General features: G+C 35.6%; 1 protein-coding gene across 3 annotated transcripts in view; it reads left to right on the top strand.

The window, feature by feature from the left end:
* LOC141505491 (HEAT repeat-containing protein 3-like) overlaps nucleotides 1–22,538 on the top strand; it is a 53,322-nt gene that overhangs the window by 9,840 nt on the left and 20,944 nt on the right. For 2 of the 3 annotated variants that reach the window (XM_074211373.1, XM_074211375.1), the window contains 6 exons: nucleotides 976–1,256; nucleotides 8,511–8,601; nucleotides 8,733–8,890; nucleotides 10,008–10,090; nucleotides 10,467–10,603; nucleotides 21,332–21,420. In XM_074211373.1, the coding sequence (XP_074067474.1) occupies nucleotides 976–1,256; nucleotides 8,511–8,601; nucleotides 8,733–8,890; nucleotides 10,008–10,090; nucleotides 10,467–10,603; nucleotides 21,332–21,420 (839 nt within the window). The remainder of the gene's footprint in view (nucleotides 1–975; nucleotides 1,257–8,510; nucleotides 8,602–8,732; nucleotides 8,891–10,007; nucleotides 10,091–10,466; nucleotides 10,604–21,331; nucleotides 21,421–22,538) is intronic. The other variant, XM_074211374.1, reaches the window with a different exon arrangement.

The following is a 22,538-nucleotide window of genomic DNA, read 5'->3' as shown; positions in this document are numbered from 1 at the left end:
TTCCATATTGCATTTAGATGAGACAAATGTTTATTTTGAAAGATGCGTTCATTTTTGTAGTTACCATTTTTAATATTGTTCTACACCACCTCTTTGTTTTAACTTCCTTTGCTTATCAAAATGTGCAAAATGATGGGTGTGTGCCTGCAAAACAACTGTTTATTATATGAGAAATCTCAGAATTTTAGTACATTCTGTTCTACTCTTCCAAAGATGTTGGGCAGCTCATATTAAGATAGATGACAGTTTGTCTAGTTTAAAATGAAATTTGAATAGTATTTTCTGGGAATGCTTATCTAATAAATATGAGTACCTTAAGAAAAAGGAGTGGATTTTATTGAGAGAAGGAAAGCCTTGTGATAAAGAAACTTGCCAATGGCTTGAAGTTTTTTGACATTTAAGGAAGACTTGACTAGGGTTATAAGACTGAACTATACTTGATCTTTAAAGTACCCACTGTCTTGGGGAAACAGGATTACAGATCTCAGTCACAGGCATTTATTGCCTTCTGTGTGCTAGGCATTGTGCTAGACACTGGTGATACACAGATGACAATGAAGTAGCTCCTCCCCTTAAGGAGTTTATATTCTATCAGGGTGGACAATATATAAACCTCTAAGTTTATATAAAATAAATAGAAACTAGTTTGGGAAGGAGCAAGGAAAGCCTAGATGATATGGCATTAGAGCTACACTCTGAAGGAAACTAGGGATACAAAGAAACAAATGAAAAGAGAATTTCATTCTAGGCATGGATTCCTGTCTGGACATAGGTAGAGACAGACCAAGGCATGTTCTATGTGAGGAAATAGGAAGAAAGCCAGAATCTAAAAATTAGAATAATATATAATAAAGTCAGTCAGATTATAATGTCTTTAGATCCAACCAGAGCAGTTTTGTTTGATCTTAGAAGTCATCTGAAGCCAATGGAGTTTATTGAGTGATGATTCTTGTGCTTCTTTTTTTTTTTCCTTAGGGACTGTATGGAATCTAAAGGATATTCTTCCATCTAAGAGTCAAGCAGATACCATAAATGCACTCCTGAAGATTTTCTCTGATGTTTTAGAAGTGGATGTTGGGGAAGTGGTTATTCAGATGAAGGAAGCTGAAACTCAAAGGTTAAATGCAGCTTCAGAGACGGAGACTGAGGGAACGGAGGAAGTGAATGGAGATACTTTGAATGAAGATGATGAAATGGAAGAAATTCCCCACAAAAGAAAAGTCAGAAGGAAAACTTTCATTTCAGACCTGCTTCCAGTAAGTTAAGTGGGTGCCAGCTAAAACTAATTAATCTATCCTATTCCTTTGACTATTTCACATTTCCTTCCAGGTTTTCCAATAAAAGTGACTGCTAAAATCAAACATATCTCCCCTGTTACCATGGCAAAATTAAAGCTATATTCCCATATTTCCTCCTCTCCTCCCCTGCCCCAAAAATCTCATGGTAAGGATTGGAAAACATTGGTTGAATAATATTATTATCATTACCATGTTTAAGTGTTTCTTGATGTAACATTCATAGAATTTTGCAATACATTTGTCCTAGATAGTTTATGCTAGATCACTCAGTGGATGGAACCCTGGACTTGAAATCAGAAAAACCTGAGTCCTTAGATGCTTACTTAGCTTCTATAAAACCTGAGTCCTTAGATGCTTACTTAGCTTCTATTTGTCTCAATTTCCTTATCTGGTAAAATGGGGGTACTAAATGTTTCTATTTGTCAGGTAAGGAAGCGAGAATCAAATGAGGTAATAATTGTAAAGTGCTTGGTACATAGTAAGTACTATATAACTGTTAGCTATTAATGATATTGTTGTTATGTGCATTTTCTAATTACATTCAATAGTGTTTCATCTTCTGGTATTTCTTTCTGGATTTTATTATTATTATTACATGAAAATATTGAATTTTTTGGTGAGGAAAGCCTACTTCTTTAGCAATTGTCCTAATCATACTATTCTAAGAAACAGTGAACTCAGAAAAGCATTAAAAGCCTTAAATAAACTTATTTACCAGTATTTTTTTCTTTAGTTTTTTTTGTAAGGCAAATGGGGTTAAGTGGCTTGCCCAAGGCCACACAGCTAAGTAATTATTAAGTGTCTGAGACCGGATTTGAACCCAGGTACTCCTGACTCCAGGGCCGGTGCTTTATCTAGCCACTGCGCCACCTAGCCGCCCCCAGTATTTTTTTTTTTTTAGTAAAACAATGCTATCTGCAAATTAGGATACTTGTTTTTTGTAATCCTTTTCAATTTCTAGAATCTTCACTTTACCATCAAAAAACTATTTCTCAATCTTTACCTAGTTGATGGGAATTAATGGTTGATTATTATTCTTTCGTATGTCCCATAACTTAGCAGTGTCTTTGAGTATTAATTTCATTATTATTACATTTTGCCAGTGAATACCATCCTCTTATCTTTCCAACATGGCTCACAAAGTATTTGTTCCTTTCAGTGCCTTTCCAGGACCAAGATTAGTCATTAAATCTAATAAAAAATTCCCCTACCTAGTAGTGTTCTGTTTATATTACTATAAAGAGTACATTATTATTATTATTATTGTTATTATTATTTAGGTTTTTTCAAGGCAGACAGGGTTAAATGGCTTGCCCAAGGACACACAGCTGGGTAATTATTAAGTGTCTGAGCCTGGATTTGAACCTAGGTACTCCTGACTCCAAAGCCGGTGCTTTATCCACTATGCCACCTAGCCGTCCCAAGAGTACATTATTCATGTTTTTCATTAGTTTTTTTTTTTTGCAAGGCAATGGGGTTAAGAGACTTGCCCAAGGCCACAGAGCTAGGTAATTATTAAGTGTCTGAGGCCAGATCTGAACTCAGGCACTCCTGACTCCAGGGCCGGTGCTCTATCCACTGCACCACCTAGCTACCCCTCTTCTTCAGTTCTTAAAGAATTTGCCACATTTCTGTGAATTTGTTATACATGTACCATCATAGAATATATTTCTATATTATAAAAAGTCGTGAAAGAAGTAACAGATCAAAGGGGAAAAAACATGAAAAAAGAATTAAGTGAAAAGGGTCTGCTTTGATCTGTATTCCGAGTCTGTCGGTTCGTTAATTGTATATGGGTAGCATTTTCCCTTGTGAATCCTTTGTACTTGTCTTAGATCATGAATACTGAGAACTGAGTCATTCATAATTGATCATTACACACTCTTGCTGATACTGTGGACAATATTTTCCTAGGTCTACTCATTTCACTTTGCATCAGTTCATACAGGTCTTTCTAGGTTTTTCTGAAATCTGCTTGTTCATCATTTCTTATAGCACAGTAGTATTCTGTGATATTCATATACAATAACTTGTTTAGCCATTTTCCAATTGATGAACATGCCCCCAGTTTCCAGTTCTTTGCCACCACAGACATATTAAATATGAGTTCTTTTTTCCCCTTTTTTATGCTCTCTCTGGGATATAGACTTAGTACTGGTATTTCTTGGTCAAATGCTATGTACAATTTTATTGCCCTTCAGCATAGTTCCAAATTACTTTCCAGAATTATTGGATCAATTTACAACACCACCAGAAATGCATTGGTGTTCCTGTTTTCCCACATGTTCTCTAATATTATTTTCCTTTTCTATCATATTATCCAATCTGATACTTGTGAGATAATGCCACATAATTATTTTAATTTGCATTTCTCTTATCAAAAGTGATTTAGAGAATTTCTTCATATGCCTAAAGATAACTTTCATTTCTTCATTTGAAAATTTCCAGGTGAGATAGCCCTTGACCACACTTCATTTGGGGGATGACTACTGTTATAAATTCAGTTCTCTACATAAAATGAGGCCTTTATCAGAGATGCTTTATTTCCCAGCTTTCTGCTTTCCTTCCAATTTCAGCTGCATTTATTTTATTTGGACAAAAGTCTTAAAATTCAGTATAATCAAAATGATCCATTTCACATTTTGTAATGCAATCTGTTGTTTGGTTATTAACCTGGTAACTCACTTAGCTTCTTTATGAATTAAGATACTAATACATATATTTTTTGTATTGATATTACTTCATTATCTATGATAACTTTTAACCAGATGTATCTCTTTAAATTAGGTCTATTTCTACTTTTGCTTTGTCTAAAATCAGTATTGCTACCCCTACTTTTTTTTTCACTTCAAAGCATGATTTTGCTCTGTTCTCTTTCCTTTACTCTTTGTCTCTCTGCTTCAAGTTTTTGATCCATTCTGCTATCTGCTTCTGTTTTATGGGAGAATTCATCTCATTCATTTCCTGTTATGATAAATAACTATTTCTCTCCATTCTATTTTTCCTACTGTTAGTCCTCCCTATCCTAAACTTCACTCATCAGAGGTTTTCTTTTGTCTATTACCTTCCCCATCAGCCTTCCCTTCTGTTAGTACCCCCTTTACTATATTCAATGGATTGTATTTTTATTCCCTCTTTGAGCCAATACTGATGAGATTAAGATTAAAGAAATGCCCATTGCTCATCCTCTTATCTTTCCCTCCCTCCTCTGTAATAAATTTTTCATGCCTCTTCATGTGAAATATTTTATCTGATTTACCTCTCATTTAAATCTTCTCTCATCCCATAGTTATTTTTGTTATATTATTTCCTCACATTCACCTTATACCTGTACCCTCTATATATATATTCCTTCTAGCTACTATGAGTGGTACAATTTTTAAGAATTACCAAGTATCAACTTCCCCTGGAGGGATATAAACAGTTCAACTCCATTGAATCCCATATTTCCTTTTTTCAGCTTCTCTTGAGTTTAAAGTTTTTGTTCAGTTCTGGTCTTCTCTTTATGAAAACTTGACCATTTTTTCCCCCTTGAAGTATTATGCTTAATTTCACTAGTTAATTCTTTTTTTTTTTTTAAGTTTTTGCAAGGCAAATGGGGTTAAGTGGCTTGCCCAAGGCCACACAGCTAGGTAATTATCAAGTGTCTGAGACCAGATTTGAACCCAGGTACTCCTGACTCCAGGGCCAGTGCTTTATCCACTGCACCACCTAGCTGCCCCACTGGTTAATTCTTAATTATAGTCCTAGCTCCTTTTCCTTCCAGAATATCATGTTCCATGACCTGATTCTTTAATCTTGTAGCTGCTAAGTCCTGTGTAATCCTGATTGTGGCTCCCAGATATTTGAATTGTTTCTAACTGCCCACTTGTGGTATTTTTTTCCTTGTCCTGATAGTTTTGTAATTTGACTATAATGTTCTTTGAGTTTTTAATTTGGCATCTCTTTTCCTCATTTGATAATTCAATTTGCTTCAAATTTTATTGAACAGGTTAATACCTCCATTTGAAAACATTTCCGTAATGTGAATTTCTTAGATGTCATTTACTTGAATTTGGGGACTACCGTGCTTTATGTTCTTGAATTTTTTTAAACAAGTTTAAAGCATAAAATATATTATTATAATTGCTCTATCAGTCTTCCTTTCAAGTCTAACCTCTGATTTCATTTTTTGAATGTTTTTTCTAATTCAGTGCATATAGTTTTCCACATTCATCTTTTTGTATGCTTTTGAGTACCACATTTTTATATCTTCTTTCCTTCCTTCTGCCCCCCCAATAGTGAGTAATCTGATATGTTATACATGTACAATCATGTTTAACATTTCCACATTAGTCATGCTGTGAAAGAAGAATCAAAACTAAAGGGAGAAAAAGAAATATAAAACAAGTTTTTAAAAGTGGAAATAGTATACTTTGGGCTCCATTCAGACTGCATATTTTTTCCTCAGGATGTGATTCTGTTCCTAAATTCTTAAAGCAATACTTCTGTAAACTTTAAGAAAGGATGAATTTATCTTGAGCAATTCTTTCAGTTTTTTTACATACATTGAATGATTAAAATTTTTTGTTAATAATTTGCCATTTTATGCTTTTATTTGGTAATTCATATAGGAATCTTTTTTTAAACTGAAACATACTCTAGCCTAAGAAAGATATAATTCTTTATTTATATATTGGAGTACCTTAGCTTAAGTTGTTAATTTGTTGAATAATAATGCTCTGAATGAAATGAGAATCAAAAAAGAGCTTTGTGCAAGAGAGAAACATAAAAAAACTGAACCAGTCATACTTTCTCTATCTTTATGGGTGAGTTGGGAAAGGGGAGGAGAGAGTAGGAAAACTCACTGTACTCCCTACCATTTTGAGTCCACCCTGGTTTGTGACTTTTTGAACATCTTAATGACAAAAACCATAACACCTTATTGTCTGAAAATGTTTTAATATATCAATTATTCTTTCCTGAAACCAAAAAATCTTTATGAGTTAATTCTTAATCACCTTCATAAAATAGCTACCATTTTTTCAGTGTTGTGTGGCATAAAACAAAATCTATTTAACTTTAGAATGTGTTTTTTTGTTGTTGTTGTTTGTTTGTTTTTAGGTTTTTGCAAGGCAAATGGGGCTAAGTGGCTTGCCCAAGGCCACACAGCTAGGTAATTATTAAGTGTCTGAGATCTGATTTGAACCCAGGTACTCCAGTGGGTCGGTGCTTTATCCACTTTGACACCTAGCCGCCCCTATTTTTTTTTTCACTTAGACTTACATTCTAGTTTGTATAATGATAATTAAAGCAAATTATATCAGACTGAATCCTTGTCAGGAAACTCAAGGAAAAAAGTCAGTGAGTCATGTTCAGTCCAGGTTGGCTAAGGGGCAACAGGGAGGTATACAGATACTCAAAACAGAGTATATCTGTTATGTGGCATGGACCATTCCAGAGCAGGAAGAAGCTATATATTGGTGCAAGAAGAGGTTCCAAAAAGACCTAAACTTATTTAGATACCACTTGGCAGTTTCATTTTTACTAATAATAAGTCCAAGACAGATGGAGAAGACCTATGCTAGAGGTCATATTCTAGGTTGTGGAGAGGATAGGTTCTAGGCTGTGTACAGAGTATCAAGAATGTGACTTCAACCCCTAGGAGTTCAGTAAAGTCTCATTTCCATCCTCTAATCCTGTCTGTATCCTGCAGCAGGATAATCATGGTACCTCCATATTCAGTAAATTCCAGTGACTCCCTATCATCTCCAGTATGAAATGGAAAATGTTGTGTTTAAAACTCATAACCATAGCTACCCCTCCCCTGTGAGAACTTAAGAATAATTTACTCAGCAAAATATAATATGATCCTATTGGGAATAAATGGATCTTTAATGAAATGGAGGGCTTCTAAGCTTCATGAAAAAAACCAGAACTGCATAAAATTTTGTGTCAAATATTGGAGTCAGGGGAAACATAAAAAAGGCAAACAAGATTGAACAGTCATAAGGGATGAAACAAGAATAAACTGTTGGCAGCTAATGGGGAAAAAGATAAGTTGCATGTCCTTTAAAGCCTATTTTCAGGGATCAACAAGGAATTCTAAATAGACAGAGCTTGAGAAGGGTTTTGTTATTTTTTGATATTTTTAAAAGGAAAGTGAAAGAGGAATATGCTAGGGGAGAAAAGGAGAGGAAGGTTGGGGAAAATTTTCCCACATTATCAGGGTACCCAAGAAGCAGCCTATACAAAAAAGGCAGAGAGGAGGACTGATACTTGAACTTCTTTCTCATCTGAGTTGGATAAAGAAATACATTTCATTCAACAGAGAAATAGAGAAAAAAAGGGGAATTTAGAATTGGGGTAGAAATAGGAAAGATTAGTTCTAAACAAAACCAAACCTAAGTTCTATACAAAAATATATATTTGTAACTCTTTTTGAGACAGTAGAAAGTCAGAAACTGAAGGGATGCTCATCAACTAGGAGAATGATTGAAACAAGTTAGGGCTTATAAATCTGATAGAATACTGTAATAGTGTAAGAAAAAAAGAAGATGGTTTCAAAGAAACCTGGGAAACTTATGAACTGATGCAAAGTGAAGTGAGCAGAACCAGAACATTTTATATATACACTGACAGAATTATTATAAAGACAGCTTTGAAAGACTTAGAAACTTTGATCATCAGTTAGCCTACCATAATTCCAGAGAGTGCAGAATGACAATCTTTTTTTGGACATAACCCCATGTGGGAATTTGATCTGTTATCCTTTACATATTTATTTAAATTTTATTTATTTAAGGCAATTTAAGTGACTTGCCCAAGGTCATAGCTAGGCAATTATTAAATGACTCCAGGGTCAGTGCCCTGTCTGTTGTGCCACCTAGCTTCCCCCACTGTACATATTTATAATGGTTAGGAGGAGAGAAGGCAGAATTTTGCTGAGTGAAAAAAATTTTATTGAAATTACAGATATTCTTTAATCAAATTTTCTTAGTCATAAAATCGTCATAATTAGGAACCCTTGTAGTAATTGACTCTTTCTTAAAAGACCTGTAATTGTAACTTATAATTATTGATCTTTTGTAACTTTGACTCCTTGAACTTTTCTACTGTATTTTTTCACTACATGCCCTGTTACAAATGAGAAAGTTCTCTTTCTGATTTCAGCCAAAGGGATGTCACAAAATTATATTTTAGAAACTGAAAATTTATTCTTTCCTTCTGTAGCCAACTGAAAAGGAATTGAAACAGACTGTAGCCTTACTCACAGCTCAACAGATTGCCTTAGAGATTATTGTCAACATGTGCTGCAGCGAGGGTACGTTAACTCTTTATAGACTGACATTTTCTTTTGCTTTTTACCCATGTAATGATGGGACAGGTGACTGGGTTATATTTGAATTTTCTTGTTTTTAATATTTGTTTGTGATTTGAATTGTTCATACCTAGATCCTTCTGATGATGAGTGGGATGAGTTTTCTAGCAGTGATGAAAGTGATGCATTTATGGATAATTCCTTTAATGAACTCAATGGACAGCTAATGTCCCCACTCTGCCTTTCTGCTGAGGTTCATACTGCTCTTATAAACTACTTCATTCCCAAGAAGGTAAACTATTTTCTTCTATTTTGGGGATGATGGGAAGGGCTTGAGAAATAAATTGAGGTATACTTGTAACCTTATAAAATGCAGTAAGCCTAGATTTCCCCATTTGAGTGTGAATAATAAGAATTAGCCAAAAGGCAGGTAGGTGGCGTGGTGGATAGAGTCTCGGCCCTGGAATCAGGAGGACCTGAGTTCAAATCCCACCTGAGACACGAAAGAATTGCCTAGTTGTGTGACCTTGGGCAAGTCACTTTAACCCCATTGCCTTCCAAAAAAAATCCCAAAAAGAATTGGCCAATAAATTCCTTTAAAGAATTATAGTGTGGGGGGGCAGCTAGGTGGCATAGTGGACAGAGTACCAGCCCTGGAGTCAGGAAGACCTGAGTTCAAATCTGGCCTTAGTCACTTAATAATTACTTAACTGACTTCTCTGGTGGACTTAGATAAAGAAAGCAACTCACCCCAGCAATAGAGCCATTGGAATCCGAACACAGCCTGAAGTACATCATTTTTTTCCCCCTCTCTTTCACTATTCGTGAGGTTTCTCATTATCTTGGGCGGGGGGAAGGGGGGGGTTATGTTTACTCTTATGACAAAATTATTGTAATAATGGATTGGCAAAAATAAAGAAATATTTTTAAAAAATTTTTTTACAAAGGGGTGGCTAGGTGGCGTAGTGGATAAAAGCATCGGCCCTGGAGTCAGGAGTACTTGGGTTCAAATCCGGTCTCAGACACTTAATAATTACCTAGCTGTGTGGCCTTGGGCAAGCCACTTAATCCCATTTGCCTTGCAAAAACCTAAAAAACAAACAAACAAACAAAAATTTTTAAAAATTAAAAAATAATTAAAAAATAAGTGATTAAAGATGGACAGACAGTATTAAAAGGACAAGAGTAAGGCTCTAGTTTCCAGCAAAAAAAAAAAATACTTAACTGATGTGACCATGGGCAAGATACTTCACCCCACTGCCTTGTATAAACCAAAAAAAAAAGAGACAAAATCCAACAAAGAACAAGGGTTTGAGATTATCCCCATGTTGAGTATTATTAGTGAAGTGAAAATTTGTAAAACCATACTAGTATGTTGTAATTTATTGATTTTTTTTTTTCTCCCTTAGATTTTTGAGAAAATCACATTTCCAAATAGTGTAGCAGTTGATATCTGTTCCAGGAATCCTACTTGGAAGCCACTAATTAGAAAGTAAGCATTTTTATACTTTTAGCACATTTTCATCTTATGGGAAATTGTAGGTCATTAATTAGAGTATACCAAGTCATTTTTCCATTTATAAGCATATACCATATTCCTCACTCAAGAAAAAATTACTCTGGTGACACTTTGATTGCACAAGTAATTTGATTTGGAAGACCTTGAAATTCTGTTTACCTCAAGATCCTATACAAACTACTACAAATTTTATCCTTTTTCATCGAGGATATAGCTCCTTTTAATTTTAATACATGATGTACATTAAATGTTAATATCAATTCCATTATCTTGTCACTTTGGAAAAACTAAAAATTCATAATAGATCATTGAACTGGATGTCATGGCATAATTGTCCCTTTTGTTTCAGGATGAACATTATACAGTGTAGGGCCCTTGTGTGCCTCCACAGTATCTTATCTGTTTTAGATGTGGACTGTCTTGGAGGAGCCCCAGCACTTCAGACACTTGCACAGCACCTGTCCCACCTTGTATTTTCTCAGCCAGGTAAATGTTTAAGCTGTATTGTGAAAGTTGGCCCTAAAGTGAATTTTCCGGGGTCACAGCAATTAGAATTGTTGATATGCCAAACTACAAACTTAATCAACAGGCATGTGTTAAGTACCTTCTCTGTCCTAAGTGCTAGGAATGCAAATTATAATAATTAAAACTTTATCATGTGGAGTTTATACTTTAGTGAGGGAGATAACAAAGGCATGTCTTCAGTGTTTTCAAGAGAAGAAATATAAAATAATTGGAGAAGAGGGCACATTAATAAAAACTTCATGTAGAAGTTGTTCTTTTTGTTTTAAGGTCTTTTTTTGCAAGGCAAAATGGGGTCAAGTGGCTTGCCCAAGGCCACACAGCTAGGTAATTATTAAGTGTCTGAGACCGGATTTGAACCCAGGTACTCCTGACTCCAGGGCCGGTGCTTTATCCACTATGCCACCTAGCCACCCCAGAAGTTGTTCATTGCAATAACATAGAAGTGGGAGTTGGAGGATTGTGTATGAAGAGATAGACAAGACCAGTTGGATTAGGTAAAAATGTCTATTCAAACAGGACTAGGTTATGAGACTTTAAAAGCTAAAACAGGAGTCAATATTTTGCCCTAAAGGGCAATAGCTGAGCCATTGAATTTTGAATTTTACATTATTCCCCTCAATCTTACTTCCCTCCCCCCACAGAAGGCAGTCTGATAGTCTTTACATTGTTTCCATGGTTTTACATTGACCCAAATTGAATGTATTGAGAGAGAAATCATATCCTTAAGGAAGAAAAATAAAGTATAAGAGATAGCAAAATTACATAATAAAATACTTTTTAAAAAACATTAAAGGTAATAGTCTTTTGGTCTTTGTTCAAATTCCACAATTTCCTCTTTGAATACTGATGGTATTCTCCATCGTAGATACCCTAGAATTGTCACTTACTGTTGCACTGATGAAATGAGCAAGTCCATCAAGATTGATCATCAACCCCATGTTGCTGTTAGGGTGTACAGTGTTCTTCTGATTCTGCTTATCTTGTTCAGCATTAGCTTATCCAAATCCTTCCAGGCTTCTCTGAATTCCTATCCCTCCTGGTTTCTAATAGAACAATAGTGTTCCATAACATACATATACCACAATTTATTTAGCCATTCTCCAATTGATGGACATTCACTTGATTCCCAATTTTTTGCTATCACAAACAGAGCTGCTATGAATATTTTCATATAAGTGATGTTTTTGCCTTTTTTCATGATCTTTTCAGGGTATAGACCCAGTAGAGGTATTGCTGGATTTTTTTTGCCTTTTATTGCCCTTTGGGAGTAATTTCAGATTGCTTTCCAGAAAGGTTGGATGATTTCACAGCTCCACCAACAATGCATTAGTGTCCCAGGTTTCCCACATTCCTTCCAGCATCGATCACTGTCTTTTCTGTATTGACCAGTCTGAGAGGTATAAGGTGTTACCTCAGAGATGGTTTAATTTGCATTTCTCTAATAAGTAATGATTTAGAACAATTTTTCCTACGACTGGATCAATTTGATTTCCTTGCTAGATCTGTATTTAAGGAGTTACTGAATGAGCTGTAGTTGGGAGAGATCTAAAAGGCAGGGGGAAGGGGTGGCTAGGTGGTGCAGTGGATAAAGCACCGGCCCTGGAGTCAGGAGTACCTGGGTTCAAAGCCGGTCTCAGACACTTAATAATTACCTAGCTGTGTGGCCTTGGGCAAACCACTTAACCCCATTGCCTTGCAAAATAAACCCTAAAATAAATAAATAAAATAAAAGGCAGGGAGACCATTTAGGTGAAAGGTAATTAGGTTTGTTGTGTGAAGGAAGAGAAATAATTGGATAAAGGAGTGTACATTTTTTTTGAATTATAAAGATTTTATTTTGAGTTTTACAATTTTTCCCATAATCTTACTTCCCTCCCCCCACCTCCCACAGAAGGCAGTTTGCCAGTCTTTACATTGTTTCCATGGTATACATTGATCCAAATTGAATGTGATGAGAGAGAAATCATATCCTTAAGGAAAAAAACACAAAGAATAAAGAGATAGCAAGATCAGACAATAAGATATCAGTTTTTTTTCCCCTAGATTAAAGGTAATAGTCCTTGGTCTTGATTCAAACTCCACAGTTCTTTCTCTGGATACAGATGGTATTTGGGAGTGTACGTTTTTTTAGAAATCGGAAACTTTTTTGGATAATGATTAGATAAAGTGGATGACTATCTTTTTGTGTTACTGGAGAGGTAAATCCTGGACTTTAAAGAGAGACTGATGAATTGGGAGACTGGGGAGTTGGAGAGACAACATGATTTTGAAGTTCTCTGGTAAAAGGAGTTGAAGAGACAAGGATGCTGAGCCAGCAGTTGACCTCATGCCCTGGGGGCTCCTATACAGCCCCTACCATGATCTGGATTGGGTGGAATATTTTAATACTTTGAAATTCAAAAAAGAGGAGGTTTCTTAACTTTTTTGGTGTGATAAATACTGTTAGGAATCTTGATCATCTATGAGCTCTTCTGAAATTCATAAAATACAAAAGATTATGGACACCAAGATATATTGACATAGTTATCAGAATATTTTTTTTTAAATCAGTTTGTGGAGGGGTGGAGCCAAGATGGTGACAGGAGAAAAGCCTCTCTTAGGTGCTTTCTCTATAATATTTCAAAAATCATAAAAATATGACTAAATTTTCAAGAGACAGAACTCACAGAGGGATCCAGTGAGGCAGTTCTCCAGACCAAGGTAATAGTGGAAAATGTGGAAAGTCTCTGCTGCACAGGGTTAGGGGGTGGCCCCAGAGTGAAGGAACTTCAGCCTTCTGGAGGCAGCCCCAGGGTACCTGGGAGCAGGCTCATGAAGCAGAGGCAGTTTCCTGACTTACACCCGGGCACAACTTGGAAAATCAGTAGGGGATCTCTGCCAGAGTGAGGTGTGAAGCCCAGCCCTCAGGGCACTCAGTGAGCCACTTCAGTCCAGATCCAAGAAACAGAAGCAGGTGGAGCAGGTAAGCAGGAGTCCCTAGGCAACTGAGCCTTGAGTACTCAGCCTACCAAAGGTAGTGGAGTGGAGAGAGACTTCCAAGGTCTGTCTAATGTACCTGGAACAGAACTCTGGGGCTCTGACCACATTTAGATCCTCATCACAGTATAGGCCCCCCATTGGACAGAGCCTCCCCCCACCTCAGCCACGTGGCAGAGGGGTACCCTTGTGGTCATTTATAGACCAGGAGGGAAGACAGCCTCACATACTGAGATCCTTGTCAGGGGGAGGTGTCCCAATAATATTCAAAAGCTCAGGAAGCACCCCAAGACCAGGCACAGGCTGGGGAAATGAGTAAACAGAGAAAAAAGGAACACCATTGAGAACTACAAGAAGGATCAAAATACTCAATCTGAAAGATGAGGAAGCACAAGCTCCTGCCTCTAAAGACTCCCAAGTAAAACAGAAATTGGGCTCAGGCTATGACAGAGTTCAAAAAAGATTTTGAAAATCAAATGAGGGAGTTAGAAGAAAAACTGGAAAAAGAAATTAGAGAGATGCAGGAAAAACATGAAAATGAAGTTAGCAGTTTAGTCAAGGAGTTCCAAAAAAATTCTGAAGAAAATACCATGTTAAAAACCAGCATAAGTCAAATGGATAAAACTGTTCAAAAAGTTATTGAGGAGAAGAATGCTTTAAAAAGTAGAATTGACCAGATGGAAAAAAGAGATAAGAAAGCTGAGGAAAACAAATCCTTCAGATGTAGAATGGAGCTAAAGGAAGCTGTTGATTTTACGAGAAGTCAAGACACAATACTTCTAACACCAAAAGAATGAAAAATTAGAAGAAAATGTGAAACATCTCATTGCAAAAACAACTGATGTGGAAAACAGATTGAGGAAAGATAATTTAAAAATTATTGGGATACCTGAAAGTCATGATCGAGAAAAGAGCCTTGACCTCATGTTTAAAGAAAATTGCCCAGATATCCTAGAAGCAGAGGGTAAAATAGAAATTTAGAGAATCCACCAATCTCCCCAACAAAGAGATCCAAGGGGTGGCTAGGTGGTGTGGATAGAGCACTGGCCCTGGAGTCAGGAGTGCATGAGTTCAAATGCGGCCTCAGACACTTAATAATTACCTAGCTGGGTGGCCTTGGGCAAGCCAGTTAACCCCATTGCCTTGTAAAAAAAAAAGATCCAAAAAAAAACAACCCCCAAGAATGTTATAGCCAAGTTCCAGAACTCCCAAGTCAAAGAGAAAATACTACAAGCAGCCAGAAGGACACAGTTCAGATATCATGGAGCTGCAGTCAGGATCACACAGGACTTAACAGCAGCTACATTAAGTGCTTGTAGGGCTTTGAATATATTCTGGAAGGCAAAAGAGCTCGGAATCAGCTACCCAGCAAACCTGAACATCAGATGGACTTTCAATGAACCAGGGGAATTTCAGTTGTTCCTGTTGAAAAAAACAGAGCTGAACAGAAAGTTTGACCTTCAAATACAGGACTCAGGTGAAGCATAGAGAATGGAGATGGGTAAAATATGAAGGACTTGATGATGAACTACATGTATTCCTGCATAGAAAAATGATACTGATAATATTCATATGAAACTTCTCATTTAATAGAGCAGGTAGAAGGAGCTTTTATAGATGAAGCACAGGAGACAGCTGAATTTGAAGAATTTGGGAAATGTAATGGGAGTAAGAGAAAGGAGAGGTGGAATAGACTAAGATATTTTATATAAGATTTTTTTTATCTCAATGAGCTATTGCAATGATATGTAAGCAGGGAAGGCAAGGGGGATTGAGGGAATATTCGTTCTCATCAGAGGTGGCTCAGAGAAACAACGCATATACACTCAATAGGGTATAGACATCTAGAGTAAGAAGGAGAGATGGGGGAAGGTGGTGGGGATGTGAGTGATGGAGAGGGTGGACTGAGGGGGAGAGTGGTCAGATATAACACATTTTCTTTTTTACTTCTTGCAAGGGGCTGGGATTGGATGACTTGTCCAAGACCACAAGGCTGGGTGGTTGCTCGGCCTTAGGGGTGGTATGTGGGCTCAGAGCCTCTTGGCCCCAGTGATCAGTCTGCTGCACCACTGAACTACCCTACGTATAGCACATTTAAGAAGAGGGACAGAGTGGAAGAATAGAAAAAATATAGTATATGATAGTGGGGAAGTACAAATGGAGGGAGTTGAGATCAGCCAAGGCAATGGTGGAAAAATATGGAAGTAGCTTTTGTGATGGACTTATCATAAAGAATGTGATCCACCCACAACATAGCTGGTGGTGTTGGAACAGAATGAAGCACATTTTTTTTATTTTTATTTTTTCTCTTTACTTCATTGCTCATGAGGGTCTGTTTTTTGGGGGGAGGGGGTATTGTTTGCTGTTAAAAAGAATATTTTAGTAATGTATAAAAAATCATTTGTACAAAAATTTAAAAAATAATTTTTAAAGAGAAAAAAATCAGTTTTTGGATCCCAGGCTAAGAATTTCTGGTGGTAAAGAGAATCTAGAAGTGGCAGTGGAAAACAAGAAATATTCCATCTCTTTCCTCTTAGACCATTTTGTTGGATGATGATGATAAAGAAATAAGGAAAGGAGATAACGTAGTATAGTCAATAAGTGAGAGGCTGCCTCACTGTGAGGGCTAGTCCAGAGCAGTATGACAAAGAGGTCTGGGACAAAAGGAGGTGTATTCAGAATGAAAATGAAATTGTAAAGAGTACAATACGAAAGGTTTGCAAACAACCATTACATATCTAATAATATTGGTATCAGTAGTCTGAGAAAAGTAGTTATATAGATTTTTTCCATTTTTATTAAAAAATCAACCATTTAAAATAAATTTTTGTTAATTTTCAATTTCATTGTTCCCATTCCTAGTTTTTTTTTATAGTAGTAACTTTTCCCCCTCTTAATTTATTATCTTGTTGGAAGTGGGGATTTAATTCTAGTTTTGTGACTCTTAATGGTTAGATCTTTTTAAGGAAAACATTTAGGGGTTTTGTGATTCTTCATTTTTTTGTTAAGTTACTATTTTTAGGGGTTTTTTTTTTGACACTTCACTTTATTTCTGTTCATGTAGATCCTTCTCTGTTTTCATCATGTTTGTTATTTTTTACATCTCTGTAATCTTATAAAATTCATGGACCACAATTTGTTTAAGCTATACCCTACTAAATGGATATCTACTTCGTTTGCATTTCTTTACTTTCTCAAAAAATGCTGCTATAAGTATTTTGAAATATGTGGAGACTTTGTTCTTTTCAGAGGCATCTTTGGAGTGTAAGGCTAGTAATGCCTTTTTTTAGTCTATCTTTGATTCTAGATGAAAAGATTATGAACATTTTAGATACTCTAATTGCCTGATTCTAAGTACTTTTTTTGTTTGTTTGTTTGACTTGCCCAAGGTCACACAAGCTAAGTATGTATTAAAGTGTCCAAGACTGGATTTGAACTCAGGTTCTCCGGATTCCAGGGCCGGTGCTTTTTCCACTGTGCCACCTAGCTGCCCCTTCCAAGGAGCCTTTTAAAATGGATGGACTAAGGAGCGGCTAGGTGGCGTAGTGGATAAAGCACCGGCCTTGGAGTCAGGAGTACCTGGGTTCAAATCCGGTCTCAGACCCTTAATAGTTATCTAGCTGTGTGGCCTTGGGCAAGCCACTTAGCCCCATTTGTCTTGCAAAAAAAAAAAACAAACTTAAAAAAAATATTTAAAATGGATAGACTGATTTGACAATTCCATTGTCAACATGCTTATAAGCCTGTTTTCTCACAACCTGTTCAGCATAACTATTCCCATCTTTTGTCATTGCCAATTTGCTTTGAATACAACCTCCACCACATGGAACCATCCTGGCCAGTGAAATTTGGTCTTCAGTTAACTTCATCTTTAAAATGAAGGGAGATAGGGGCAGCTAGGTGGCGCAGTGGATAGAGCACCGGCCCTGGAGTCAGGAGTACCTGAGTTCAAATCCGGCCTCAGACTCTTCATAATTACCTAGCTGTGTGGCCTTGGGCAAGCCACTTAACCCCATTGCCTTGCCAAAAAAAAAAAAAACCTAAAAAAAATGAAGGGAGATTAGATTTAATGATCTCTAAAGTCCTTTTAATTCATATATCCTGTGATCCTACTTGTTTCCTATGTGTAGCTTAGACTGATTAACATGTAAATGTTGTTATCATTTTCTATCATTTACTAACTAATATCAATCTCAATTAATGGCATTTTTTTTACAACACAGCTAGGTAATTATGAAGTGTCTGAGGCCGGATTTGAACTCAGGTACTCCTGACTCCAGGGCCAGTGCTCTATCCACTGCGCCACCTAGCAGCCCCTCAATTAATGGCATTTTGAGAATTTATTCCATATTGTTTTTTGTCGTCTAATTTTACCTTAATTATAAATCAGTACTGACAAAATATACAAACATGCAAATTCAATTCAACAAGGATCTATAAATACTATGTGTTACCCACTGGCATTTTAAACAGATAAAGTTACTACTTCATGTAACATAAATTATGGAATTGTATGCTAAAGAGCTTAATCAGGCATGGTAAATTATAATTAAGCTTATTTACTTAGTGTCCTTTAGTTTTTTTATGGGGGGGGGACATGATTTAAGGTTTTTTTTGTTTTTGTTTTTTGCAAGGCAATGGGGTTAAGTGGCTTGCCCAAGGCCACACAGCTAGATAATTATGAAGTGTCTGAGGCCGGATTTGAATTCAGGTACTCCTGACTCCAGGGCCGGTGCCACCTAGCTGCCCCTAAGGATTGTTTAAATTGTAAAACCATTTATTTGACCTATGGTTCTCAATAATTAAATTCAAAGGTTATAATAACACAATATAGTCTACTCTTCAAAAAACCATTTGTGGTGTGTGATCTAAAATGTTAGGTTATTCATTGATTAAAAAATTATACCCAGAATCCTCCTTTTCCTCTTGATTTTAGGCATTGTTTAAAAAGTTTCCCAGATTTTTATTACCAAAGGCACCTTACATCCTTTACTCTTCACCATTGCTTTCTTTTTGCTGTCCTGGCATTAAGATCTTATTCTCTGAATAAGCCTTAGAAATTAGAATGAATCAGAAAGAGAAGTCACACATTGTAGGGCCCAGAAATATTGTTTGAGTTGTGTAACAGTGTGAAAATAGTGTGGTTTTTTTTTTGTAAATCTACCTCCTCCTAACCCTTGATTTCACAAATAAAATTATAGCTTGATCAGTAAGACTTTTTAAGTACCTTTAAACATTGAATGCAGTATATATTTAATATTGAAAAGAGTAATTTACAGAAATTACTATTTAATGTGATCCTAAATTTCTGCCTCATCCATTTTATTAAAAACTATTTAATTTCTAGAAGAAACTTTAAGCATATTTAAAACTTGGGGAATTTGTTAATTTCCCCCTTAGAATCCATGAGCTCTCTACATATTTTTCAGAAATAACAAATTTTCTCAGATGGTTTTTATCTTTCCATAAATTTGTTTTCTTTTTCTTATATATTTTATTATTTTCTCAATTATATACAAAACCAGTTTTAACAGTCTCTTTTTCAAATTTTGATTTCCACATTCTCTCCCACACCCCCTTATTTAAAAGGCATGCACTTTGACATAACATGTGTAGTCATGCAAAACACATTTCCATGTTAGTCATGCTATGAAAGGAAACAGATTAAAAAAAATTAAGAAAAATAAAGAGAGTATCTTCTTCATTCTGCATTCAGGCTCTACCAGTTCTTTTTCTGGAGCTCTTTCCATAAAGAGTTGGGTTGATGTGTTGATAATTCCTCAAAATGATTAAAAAAGCCAGGGAATAAAGATTAGTGAAGGAACAAAGAACAGCTAGGTGGTACAATGGATAAAATACCAGGCCTAGGGTCTGGAAAATCTGAATTCAAATGCAGCTTCAGACACTTAGCACCTCTGTAACCTGGAGAAAGTCACTTAATCATGTTTCCTTCAGTTTCCCCATCTAAAATGAGCTAGAAGGAAATGGCAAACTATTCTATCATCTCTGCCAAGAAAATCCCAAATGGGATTTTGAAGAATCAGAAATGACTGAAAAACAACTGAACAACTAAAAAAGCAGAGATAGTGGGACAGGCTCCTGGAAAATATAGAATGGAATGGGATCTCTTGAGTACGACTTGGGTTTTGTTTTGGCAAAGAGATGGACTACCTCATGGGAGACAGAGATGAAGATCATCATAGAGGCCATGTTAGTCAGTCATGTGAAATGAAAATATTAAAAGGAAGTTCTTGTGAATAGCCTCAGTTTTTCTAAATGAAATATTTAGGGTTCTTATATCAAAACTATGTGAGGTTTTAGAAGGGATGAAAAAGTTTTAAAAAGCTGTTATGGTAAGATAATGAATTGGGAGAGATATAATAGGATTACCTTGCCACAGTGAGGGTCTAGTGGTAAGATTATGTAACATAAAATAATAATGGATCTAGGTAGCATAATTTATTATTTTTTGTCGGTTTCATTTAGTAGTATGTGAGTAGGAGCAGAGAGAGAGTTGATTGTGGGAATAATATAAGCCTAAGGTAAATCTTGAGGTGAGATAATTATTAGGAAAATGGGGCAGATATCTTTCTAAGAGGAAAACTGAACATATTCCCCAGGGGGGTCTAGATGGAGAAAGGAAAAAGGTATGGGTGTGTTATCCTGCAAAAGAACTGAGGGAGCTGAGTTTGGGGTTTGCTAGAGCCAATTTCAAAGGACTCTCGAGAAGATTGCTAAATTTTCAGTGCAGGCAATTACATTACCTTAGAAATCAGCAAATGCTACAAATCAAGATTTGATTTAAATTTGCTTTCTTGATTAAAGACTTAAGAAAATGTTAATTATGAAGATTAAACTTTAAAAATGTTGGGGGGAATCAGTTCCATATTGTTCATCTTTGTAATGATGTGCCATCCTTTATTAATCTGAATAGTAAATGCAAAATTCAGTGATAAAATCAAGTTAAATTCACTTAGAATATTGATGATAATTATTATTGGGTAGATCAGTTTCTTTGTAGCAAGATATTAAGTACTTCATAAAGAACTGGAAGGAAGGCACTGCTTTTTGTCACCTCTCATCTTTAACTCCTTTTGATATCATTTCATTTGTTGACCTTTATGAACAATGAGAAGGACATTTGAAATAGTGTATCTCCAAACTGGGGACAATTTTGCAAAAAAGATTTTTCAGATTTTTCCAATAAAAAGGATAGTATGAGTCAAGGTAGTAAGAAAATTCAAAAGGTAGTTTATCAAAGGTAATCAAAGAGATGCTGCTGGTCTTTCCCAACAAGGACTGGACAACAGAGTGAAAATGATTCTCTGGCAGATTGGGAAACCCAAGAAATTTTTCAAATTTTAATGACTTTATACTTAGTGAAGTATGATTGCATATTCCATGACATCAGATATAGTTGTATTTGAATGTAGTTACAAATTCCTTTTTTTGAATTTTTCATTATTATAATTTGTATTACCACAAATAATCAGTGTGCATGCTGAGAAAGCCATCTTAAAATAATTGATTTGTATGGATTTCAAATTTTTTGATTATAAAGACAAGCTTAGCTATCAAATATGTTCAGATTATAATAGTTTTGTATTGGTATTAGGGTATTGCCTTATTTTTGCCACTATTTCTTGTAAAAACATTTACCTAAAACATATGTAAGTAAAGTTTCTTGATTTTATTTTTGTTATGTGTATTTAGATTTTGCCAAACACACAGAATTCCTAGAAGCCATAAGTAGTGCTTTACGGACTCTGTTGCAGATAATGGCAGCTAAGAATATTTCTCAGGTGAGTTTTTTCCTTTTTGTATAAAATTTGGGATGATCTGAAGATGCTCGTTACATATACAAGCAAAGTTTGAGGCTTTATTTCTGTACTTTTAATGATCCTGCGTTCTTTGAAGCAGGAAACTGGTAGGGAAAAAATATTTGGCATTTATATAATACTTTAAAGTTTGCAAAACCCAAGATTACAGAGCTTGTGAGATAAGAGTGTGACAAGATTTAACTGCAGTTCTTCCAGATTGTATTCTAGCTCTCGCTCACCATGTCACCTAGCTTCTGGCTTTACAAATAGTCATTGGGGTCTTTGGCCTAGTAATGCTTTGTGTTTGGTGGTAATGATTGGTTGTTGGTAATTTTAAAAAAAATTAATTATTTTGCTCTTCTTCCTACCCCAATCCCTTATTATTCCTTTAAGAGGGTAGAAAAGGAGAAATTTTATTCCCAGTACTAAATGATCAAGTTCTTTGTAAGGTATCAAATCTAATGGTGGAAATTTTACTGCAATAGTTCAGTTAATTTTTCTGTTGTTTTGTTTTTTAAGATGGAACTTGGTTTTATTATTGAAATAAAGGTGTGTGTGTGTGTGTGATAAAGAGAAAGAGGGAAAGAGAGAGATGGTTCGTCACTAGCCTTAGGATTTTTATCATTTTAAATTTCAAAGGAGGATAATGATTATTTTTTTAAAGTAACCATTTATTTTAATCTTCTCTAGAATTATGAATAAGTAAATTAACTGATAATAATTTGTTTTTCTTTTGACTTCTGTTGGAGAAAAAATCAGGCAGAATGTTTATAAACATAAACTCAATTGACAGAGTAACTAATTGCATATTACTTTGGTAACTTGTTATGCTACCTTTTAAAGCATTACATCAGTTAGTGAGAGTAACATGGTCAAGCAAAACAAATTCCCACATTTACTGCACTCAAAAAATGTATAATCCCTCTGTATCTTTATTTTACTTCTCTGGCAGAAGATGAAAGGTTTGTTTCATTTTCATTAACTCTTGATTTATCATTGCACTGATAAATAATTCTAAAGTCTTTTCACAGTTCTTTTTCTCTATAATATGGTTGACTTACAAATTTTTTTCCTAGTGCTGCTCACTTTGCTTTGCATCA

The sequence above is a fragment of the Macrotis lagotis genome, chromosome 1 (assembly GCF_037893015.1).
Source record: "Macrotis lagotis isolate mMagLag1 chromosome 1, bilby.v1.9.chrom.fasta, whole genome shotgun sequence".
Lineage (NCBI taxonomy): Eukaryota > Metazoa > Chordata > Mammalia > Peramelemorphia > Peramelidae > Macrotis > Macrotis lagotis.
This window is presented reverse-complemented; position numbering and strand designations above follow the sequence as displayed.